The sequence below is a fragment of the Martes martes genome (assembly GCF_963455335.1).
Source record: "Martes martes genome assembly, chromosome: 8".
Taxonomy (NCBI): domain Eukaryota; kingdom Metazoa; phylum Chordata; class Mammalia; order Carnivora; family Mustelidae; genus Martes; species Martes martes.
In genome coordinates, this window is record NC_137895.1 from 45,656,222 (window position 1) to 45,666,415 (window position 10,194).

At 34.9% G+C, this 10,194-nt stretch overlaps 1 protein-coding gene across 1 annotated transcript in view; it reads left to right on the forward strand.

The window, feature by feature from the left end:
* Window positions 1-9,571, forward strand: part of ZFC3H1 (zinc finger C3H1-type containing) — a 51,237-nt gene extending 41,666 nt beyond the window's left edge. The window contains exons 28-35 of the mRNA XM_080810566.1: window positions 3,598-3,708; window positions 3,983-4,087; window positions 4,216-4,381; window positions 5,455-5,555; window positions 7,491-7,592; window positions 8,225-8,264; window positions 8,502-8,564; window positions 8,694-9,571. Coding sequence (XP_080666692.1) covers window positions 3,598-3,708; window positions 3,983-4,087; window positions 4,216-4,381; window positions 5,455-5,555; window positions 7,491-7,592; window positions 8,225-8,264; window positions 8,502-8,564; window positions 8,694-8,831 — 826 coding nt within the window. The 3' untranslated portion in view covers window positions 8,832-9,571. The remainder of the gene's footprint in view (window positions 1-3,597; window positions 3,709-3,982; window positions 4,088-4,215; window positions 4,382-5,454; window positions 5,556-7,490; window positions 7,593-8,224; window positions 8,265-8,501; window positions 8,565-8,693) is intronic.
* Window positions 9,572-10,194: the final 623 nt, after the last annotated feature.

The window sequence follows — 10,194 nt, forward strand, 5'->3', positions numbered from 1 at the left end:
TTGACAGAGAGAGACACAGCGAGAAAGGGAACACAAGCAGGGGGAGTGGGAGAGGGAGAAGCAGGCTTCCTGCCAAGCAGGGAGCCCGATGTGGGGCTCGATCCTAAGACCCTGGGATCATGACCTGAGCTGAAGGCAGGCGCCCAATGACTGAGCCACCCAGGCGCCCCTGAACTCTTGATTTTATAGAAGAAAGGGACAATATAGTTTAGTGGAAAGATTATAGATTTTTTTGGGGGGGATTACATTTTAGACTAATGTAAAAAAAAATACTTGAACACTCTTACAGAACTGTTATGAGGGCAGTAGAACTGAATACAAACCAAGAAAAGATGTAATATGCTTTGCATTCTTTGGATTAAAGACACTGACAAAGGAATGCTTATATTAACATCATGGTGACTCATTCTACTTTTAATTCATTGTTATTGTTAATTTTAGCACTTAATACTATAGCAATGAATTATCTGAGACAATCTCAAGTAAGTTTTGAAAAAAATGAATTTTAATTTGATTGTTGACCTCAAATGGTTGTAAATAATACACTTTTTACCTTTTTTAAGTCTAAAGAGAACCACTCTAGCCTCTAAAATACAGAGTGAGAAGTTTTCAAGCAGTCTTTTCTCAGGCATCATTTTCTCAGTAACTTATGTAAAGCTCTGTGTTTACTGCCTTTGCTTGTTTGGTTGTGAGTTCTTACTCTAACAAGAGAACAACAATAAGAGGCCACAGGAAGTCGTAAAAAATTATTTGCTGGGGGTGGGGGGGGTTCTCGTTCCTTCTTCCCATCTCTCTGTAGGCATCAGCAAAGTTTTTCACTTAAGGGCCAGATAGTAAATCTTTTAGGCTTGCAAGCCATATGGTCTATCACTAACCGTCACCTATGCTGTTTTAGGAAGAAAGTAGCCAGAGACAACATATAAATGAATGAGCATGGCTGTATTCTAATAAAACCTTATTTATTCAAAACAAAACAAAAAAACCCCCACAAACCTTATTTATAAAAATAGGCATAGTCTGCTGATTCCAAGTAAAACAGCATCAAAAGGAAAGTACTTTATCATTACATACTTTACTTTTTTATGTTAGTAGAAGGAAGGCCCTGGGGCACCTGGGTGACTCAGTCTCTGTTAAGCGTCTGCCTTTGGCTCAGGTCATGATCCTGGAGGGGATTGAGCCCTGCATCAGGTTCCCTGCTCCGTGGGTAGTCTGCCTCTCCTTCTGCTCCTGCCCCTGCTGATGCTCTCTCTTGCTCATTGATTCTCTCTCAAATAAGTAAATAAAATCTTTTTTTAAAAATTGAAGAAAAAAAAAAAAGAGAATGGCCTAGGCTGAATATCTCCCGAAAATTTTTACTATAGAAAATAGTACAGATAACATTTTGGTTTTATATATGCAAATCTAATATTTAGAAATATTTTTCTTAATTTAGGTGCTCCCTCTGCCTACCCCACAGTGTAGCAGTGTTACATAAAAACAGAAGTAATTCACATTTTGTTAATTTGGTAATCCATCTACCCTAGAATATTTTACGAACATTCCAGTTTTATTTGAGATTCGGCAAAAGTTGGGGTCACTGTTTTTTCCTAGACTTGAGTCTTTATGTCTGTCCTTAATGATAACCAGTTTATTGACATAGTGATTTTAGTACTGTTCCTGAAATTCTTTCTGCTGTCTAACATCTTGGTTAATACCTTAAGATTAATTACAAAAGAACAATTTAAAATACAAATTAATGGAGAAGAATTAAACTATTCTATAAGAAAGTTAGAGTTTGTTCAGCTTCCCCATGCTGACTTTGTCCCTTTTTAAATTAGAGTGCTTTAATGTCCCACACTTAGGCACAGGACAGATCCAAAGCTGACCTTTTTACAGACTTGCTGGTTCTGATCGTCCCTTGGGCATGGAGGTAATTGGTTTAGCCTAAAAGATGCTGCCAGTTTCTACTGTGGTAACTAGAGATCTTCAGATCTTCTTGATGTCAGCTTAATGAAGCAGACTAAATAACTGTCAGTCAAAATTTGGAAATGGGGTGCCTCCATATAATCTTCTCATTGTTTACTAAGTCATTGCTTTATTTAGATTTTCATGGGAATAGTCATAATTCACAGTATACTAAGAGTTGACAAAAAGAGTATCTTGTGCTTAGTTTATTTAGACATTACTGAAGACCTTATTCATACAGAGTGTGCTTTTTCTGTTAATTTAGAAAATATTTTTTGAGTCAGTTATTAGAAAAATGGCGATAGGTCAGAGAGTTTTTAGCATTGTCATATTTCTTATTGATACATAATTTTTTAAAATTTATAAATATAGCCAAAGTTTATTAATGGTGCTGGTCAGTGCTCTTACTAGGGTCAAAAAAAAATTTTTTTTTCAACTTCATAAGTAGAAACTGTAAAGCAAAATGCTTAGAACCTTGTATGTATTGTAATACTTACCTAGAGTTGGATTCTGTCATTTCCCGTGTAACATTTACTCTAAGGACAGAGAGGAGGTGTATTGGTGTGTCAGTGGTTAGAGTGTCTGACTCTAGGTTGTGAGATGGAGTCCTGCGTCAAGCTCTACGTGTAGGGTAGAGTCTGCTTCTCTCCCTCCCTCAACTGCTCCTCCTCACCCCCTCACATTCTCTCTCTGTCAAATAAATAAATGTATCTTTTAAAAAAAAACAAAAACTAGATGAGGTAATTTTCATGCATGTCAAGTCAGTTCGAATTTTAGTAGATAGCTACAAAAGTTAACTTTGTGATTTTATTCATTTTACTGAAGTTAGCCTAGGGATGGAGTCTGTCATAGATTAGATTTGAAGTCATCTCTTATGTCATTTTGCAGGTGATGAATCTAGTATCTTTAGAAGTTAAGTGATTAACTCATGGTTCCTGTGGATGTTAGTAAGTGTTGTACACACAAAATCGGATGTATTAGGGAGAAATCTTAATAAGTGAGAGTCAAATAGATTTCTTTACTGATTGACTTCATAGAGCCTTTAATATCCTATTAAATATCCTACTGTGGCTTTTTAAGAGAGGGCTGTAATTTTCAGTATTTCTCAATCTTATGATCATGGACCTCCTCTGACAAGTGCCTGTGGACCAGTATGTTACAGAATATACTTCGATATCATTTCTAAAATGAAAACTATAATGGTATGTATGTGTATGTATGTATATGAGAAAGAGATTGTTTTCAGATGTCAAGTTCTGTCAAGCTCTTAAAGAACAATTTTTTTTTTTTTGCAAGAAAGTATAGTTGTGGGAAAGTTTTAGAGAAATGGTAATCCCATTTGGTGTTCTCTGTTTTTAATTAGATTTAATTAGATGATTATGGGGTTTGTTTAATTTGGGGGATAGAATACATTTTTGAAAAGGAGTTACTCATATAGGTATAAAAGAATAGACTGTGTGATGCTAGAGATGTTACCAAAGCAGTATGGTATACACGTGAACACAAAGTCTCAAGACTCAAAATATTTAAAAAACATTTAAGTTGAAGCAGAGGTGTTTTTGTTTTGTTTTGTTTTTCTTAAGTATTAGTAATCCATGTGTGCATAGACATAATTTCAAACAGAGGGGTTTTTTTGTTTTGTTTTGTTTTCAGGTATCTTTTAAATATACCAGGACCACTTGACATTCCAGCCCGTTTATGTAAAGGGAATTTTGATGATGAGATGTTCAACTACCAAGTTCCTTATTTGTGGCTGATTTACTGGTGAGACATTATCTACTGTGGAGAGAAATACTGCGTATTAGACTTGCATTTATTATTTATTACTGAGTTACACTATATTAAAACTAATTTGATGTTAAAGTCATTGAAGCAAAATTGAAGGGATGCTAAGGTTTATACATTATTAAAGAAGAAACCTCAAAAGAAGGATTCCATTGTAATAATATCTGTAATGTTTAAAATAATACTTTGTCATTCCTTTACCTAATTGAATTGAGCTGTAGACATACAATGTTTTCCTTCATTTTTTAAACAGCCTTTGTCATCCTCTTCAATCAAGTATTAAAGAGACAGTGGAGGCATATGAGGCAGCATTAGGGGTGGCCATGAGATCTGATATAGTGCAGAAGATTTGGATGGAGTAAGTTTAGTTCCTCTTAATAAGAATGGGATTTGGAATAAAGGGATATGGTGGGGAAAGGGGTGATCAGCTTTCGGAGAAAAACACTGCCTTAATTATTCTAAATTATAATATTTTTCTTTTGGCAGTTATCTTGTCTTTGCCAATAATAGAGCTGCTGGATCCAGAAACAAAGTCCAAGAATTCAAATTTTTTACCGATTTAGTGAATAGATGTTTGGTTACAGTCCCTGCCCGATACCCCATTCCTTTTAGCAGTGCTGATTACTGGTCCAACTATGAATTTCATAATAGGGTAAGAACTTAAACTTTTTTCTTTTGATATTTGCAAAAGAAAGGGACTTAAAAAATGACAGCAAAACTATTGTTTTATATCAAGAGAGCTTTTCTTAGGACCACTTTTGTAGCATCTAATGTTATTCTTGACCATGTTTCCTACTTAGGACTTAAATCTAGGAACAGAGCCCTTTAAGTTAAGATAAAATGTGCATATTGATTATTATATTTAAGAACATTTAACGTTAAAGTAAAATTAAAGAGATGTTAAGGTTTAAGACATATTAAAGAAGAAAGATCGAAAAAAGTAATTATAGTATCAGTGATGTTTTTCTTGATTAGTTGGAAATTTTACTCAATGAAAAATTCCATAATGTACAATGTGGCTACTTCTTTTGGTTACTATTTTGTCAAGTGAGTATTAGCTATACATAGGGCATAAGAAAGCTGAAATTACACAGTTTAGATTTTTAATAGTAGAATATGACTAATATATTTATAAGGTTATTTTCTTACAGGAAGGGAAGCACAGGTTTGGTTTTGTATATTTTCAGAGACACTTTTCATTCAGTGCAGTGTAGGCTAAGAGCTCCTATTAAAGCTCCATGTAGACTAAAACATAAATGTATTTTATTTTCTTTTTTGGTGGGATGGTTTTGTTGCTATTTGGGATAACCAATTATGCTTTGTACTTCTATGCCATTCTTTATCCCAGGATCTCAAACCACATTATGGACATTAAGTCATTTACACACGGGCATTCCATGAGCAAGATGTGGCAGGTATTATTAGTCCTATGACTTGCCCAGCTATACAGCAAGTAAAGGTAGACTCAGGAATGTAAACCCGGACTCCTGGCTTCTTGCCAGTGTTCTCAGTCCATGGCTGTCATCACTAGATCATATTACCTAATTCATATTTGGAAAGTCACTAATATAATTAATGGTAGGAACTGTAACTCACAGCATCATACATTGTTATAATTTATACATTCATGTCTTAAAGACCATTTTGGTTTTCTCATTAAAACACATAGGTAATTGGATTTCACATTTTGTTGCATTCATTCCCCCCCCCCCCCAATCTTTACAGGTTATTTTCTTTTATTTGAGCTGTGTTCCAAAGACTCAGCATTCCAAAACCTTGGAACGGTTTTGCTCAATTATGCCAACTAATTCTGGACTTGCACTGAGGTAAGAAAAAATAAAATTATTTTTGGTCTCAGCCTAATAGTATATAGCTCCTCATATAAAATTATTCTTAAATAAGTTATTTAAGTTATTTAAGAATATAAGAATATAAGAATAATATATAATATATAATAATTTATAAGAATATAATTAAGTTATTTAAGAATAAGATTATTCTTAAATAAGAATTGTCTTAAATAAGAGTTGTCTGTTCTTTAGCCTTTTCTCATTGATACATACTACTGCAGTTTCAGAGTTGTTGAGCAATATATAGCTGTTCATGTAAGAGTATAAATATCTGGTCACTTTAGAAAACTGCAGGTTATAAGGGGCGTATAATTCAAGTAAAGTTCATCTGCATTCACTAAGCACACACCATATGTCCTTAGCACATGCATTATAAGCAGTGATCATGTTTTATATAGCAAAGGAATATTACTTAAAAGGTTTATGAAGTGTTCATGGAGATAGCAGCTAACTATATATATTTTGGTTACTATGACTTGTTTTCATGTAGATCAGTCACGCTCGAGTATTATTATGCATCAGAGTCTCCTGGGATGCCCATTTAAAATACAGATACCTGGGGGCACCTGGCTGACTCAGTTGGTAGAGTGTGTGACTCTTGATCCTCAGAGATCGAGAGTTCAAGCCCTATGTTGGGCATTGAGCCTACTTTAAAAGTCAGCTAATTAATTAAATAAAATATAGATTCCTAAGGTTGAACCCTCAAATATATTTGAGAAACACTTATCTAGGGATTTCATACATTGAATTAGAAGGAGATTTCTGAGCATTTCTTTGCTCTGACAGAGTAAACTTACTCTCTCACCCTCAAGAATTGAGCATTTTAATTCAAAACAGTACCCTCCAGGCTAATGCTTTGGCTTCTAATTGTGCAGTCACTCCCACTACATCAGTTGTGTCTTACGTTTCTAAGTTTGTTTTGTGGATCATAAGGTACCTAAAATACTTACCAAGTATTTCCTTGTGTTTTATTTACATTCCTCTTAGCATGTATGTGGGAAAATGGTATGAGATTGAAAAAATTGAAAGGCTTAAGGCTATGGCGAAAATAGTGTTTCATAATAAAAATTCTTAGTAAGCATTCCAGTCTGCAGAAGCTAATGTGGAAATTTCTATTACAGAGCATCACCTTTGGGGCCCCTGGGTGGCTTAGTCAGTTAAACATCTACCTTTGGCTCAGGTCATGATTTCAGGGTCCTGGGATTGAGCCCTGTGAGCAAGGAGTCTACTTCTTCCTCTCCCTCTGCCCCTCCCCTGGCTCGTGCTCTAGCATGCTCTCTCCCTGTCAAGTAAATAAATAAAATCTTTAAAAATAAAGAAAGCATCACTTTTGGTAAAACATGAAAAACTGAAAATGTTGTATTTTGACAATTACGACTAGGATAGGCATTTAGGAATACAAGTTGTTTAATTGTCGGTTTTGATGGTATAGCTCTCTCTCGGTGTTCTGATAGTTATTTCCTTGTGGTCATTCTTCTCCGCTGCCCCCCCCACCCGGAATAGAGAACTTAGTAATTAGTGTACTTACATTTTAACCCAAGAAACATTTCATATTTACATCTACTCTGTTTAGTAAAGAAAAATACAAGGAAATTGTATTAACATATCAAGTCATTATTTTCAAAAATTTGTGGGGTAGGAAGCACATGGAGTGAGTGCTTTAATGGGAATATACGAGCCTATTTTAGTTTGTTGAATGTGGCAGGGGCCTTGACTGGGCATCTTGATAGTTTGCCCATTCCTGTCCCAGGGCAGTTTTTGTAAGAGGCATTCTACAATCCCTTTCTGAATGGCCTTGAGGGAATTAAACTGTTCAAAAATTAAACCTCAGCAGACATTCTGCTCATAGAGCACATTTGGGGTTCCCTACACTTGCAATGCTTTGTTCATTTTCCTGAATGTACTTTGCAGGCTACTTCAACATGAATGGGAAGAAAGCAATGTTCAGATTCTGAAACTTCAAGCCAAGATGTTTACATATAATATTCCAACATGCCTGGCCACCTGGAAAATGTAATGCAGCAATCATGTACATGTTTTTATAGCTTTTGCTTTATTTGTAAGGTTTGCTCCAGACAGGTAAATCTGAAATGACATCTTTTTTTTTTTTCCTGGACAGATCTCTACTCTAATTTAGATTTATTTTTGACACTTGCTGAGCTTTTCTCCTGAGAGTAAGGGCATGCTCATTAACAATTGCTTCTAAAAGCAGAGTGGATGGAGTTTTAATTTTTTTGAAGCAGAACATTTAGATAACAGTATTGTTATCAAACAAATCATTATGCACATTTTAAGACCATCTTTTTTCTTAAATGTGGGGGTTTTCCCCTTCTTATAGTCTGATGTCTTCTTTCTTTTAAAGGTATTATTAGTGTCAGGTTTTTTTACTAGTAATTATGAGTATTTTTCATGAACGTTATCTATGTTCAAAACACTGGTCTGCTTAATTCTTGTAAAGTTGATAAAAATTGTTGAATTTTTCTTTTCACTATAGGTTACCCTCCTTGGAAGTTTAGCCTGTTACTTTCAGGAAGTTTTGTACTCAGATTCCCACAGTCAGTATTCTGCCAGTGGTAGTATCTCATTTCATTCAAAGATATATAAATTTTTCTTTTCCCTTTTCTATATTCCTTTTTTCTTCTTAGAGCCATTGCTGCTGAGATTGTTCTAAAGGGACAAAGAGAGGTAAGCTATGATTGATTTATCAGATGGGTCATTTTATTTTTATGCTGTTTGGCCCCTTTTGTTGACTTCTCAGTTTGAAAGGATTAAAACAAAAACATTTACATGCTAAGAACTCTAAATGTTTGGAAACTTGAAAACCTGTTTTGTATATTATGAGGTCCCAGTTAAATAATTAGGATTATAGAGGTGTTTTTCATCATGTTTCCTGATGGAATTGTGTGTATATCTATCTTATAGGTCCACCGTTTATATCAGAGAGCCTTACAGAAGTTACCTCTTTGTGCATCACTGTGGAAAGATGTAATGCTTTTTATCTTTTATTTCATCTTGAAGTTTTCCTATAAATTTTCTGCATGTGCCATATCCATTGATGTGGTGATGCTCAAAATCTAGCTAAGTCTTACTTCTGTGCTTCCCTGTCTTTTACAGCAACTCTTGTTTGAAGCATCAGAAGGAGGTAAAACTGATAACCTGAGAAAACTAGTTTCCAAGTGCCAAGAGATTGGAGTCAGCCTAAATGAGCTCTTAAATTTAAACAGTTACAAAACAGAAAGCAAGAATCACTGAACACTGGGTGCAGTCAGTTCTAAGTCCTTATAATAATTGCCAAAATTATTTGAATGATCCTTCAAGATTAGGCTGATCCCTGGCTAAGGTCTGTGTAAGGCAGACAAGCATTACTGATCATATCAAGTCCCCTACAATATACTATCCTCAAAACCGGAAGCAATGAACATGACCCTCTTCGGTTGGATAAATGAACTTCCTGTTTGGCCTACTTCTGGGCCCTGCCAGATTCTCATAACATCATGTACGTAAGTATAGTTCCTCAAAGTGACTGACATTTATTTTAATTTTGCTTTGTTTTGTTTTTATTTTTTACTTTTCCCCTTTCTTTACGTTGTGCTATTCCTGATTCACTTGACACTCTCTGATGCCTGAGAGATTCTTGTTTGGGATTTAATTTCCAGGGCTGTGTTTACAGTAAAATGCAGGCAGTCCCTTTTAGTTCTTCTTCTTTAAACCTTTTGAGATTCTTCATTTCAGGATTTAAAACTTAAGCAGTCCATCTTAAGGAAAGTGTAACTGCCATGGCCACAAGTCTGCTAGTTGCACTTGAATGCTCTAACAGGGTTGTTAATTGCCCTTTCTACGTTCTGGACTCCTTGCCGAGACTGTTTAACTTGAAGATTAAAGAAACTATTGCAAATGCCAGTGCATCAGAACCTAAGAGTGGTCAAATATTATGTGCAATTTTTTTGTAAAGAAATTTTAATTTATAATAAAGTTTAACAGTTTAAAGAACAGTTAATATTTGAACTGCTTTGTATTGAAATACTACTTTGTAGTATTAAAATTGTTTATAAACAAAATATTTTTAATATAAGTTAACTTTCTAAAAAATGTTGCTGTCTTTATTCACTTTTCACACTGTGGTGGGAAAGGGTTGAAGTAGGAGATCCAGATTTTCACTGTAACTATATCCTAACCTCCTTTCCTATAAAAACAGTCTTGTGACTTTTTCATTCATGACAGGATAGGTTCTGTTCTGTTTTGAGGACAGTGAACACATAGATTTGCATTACTGTTTCCTCATTCTCAAGACCCATGTTTAGAAAGTATCTCCCAGTTGTAGTTTGAATGATTTGCTTAGTGACAGGCTTTCTTATATTCAATATCAATATCAGTGTGACCAAATACAAAGGAGACCTTGCACTTTTTTTTTTTTCTAGTCTCTAGTCCATGGTTTGCACTTGGTAGAAAATTGGTTAATCTCTCTCTCTCTCTCTCAAACACACACACACACACACACACACACACACACACACACACACACAAACTTCCACAAATCTGTTGTTATAGCCACAATTCAGTCTAACTGTTTGAGGCAGAGCAGCAACTCCCTTGAAATAACAGGCAAATTTGTACA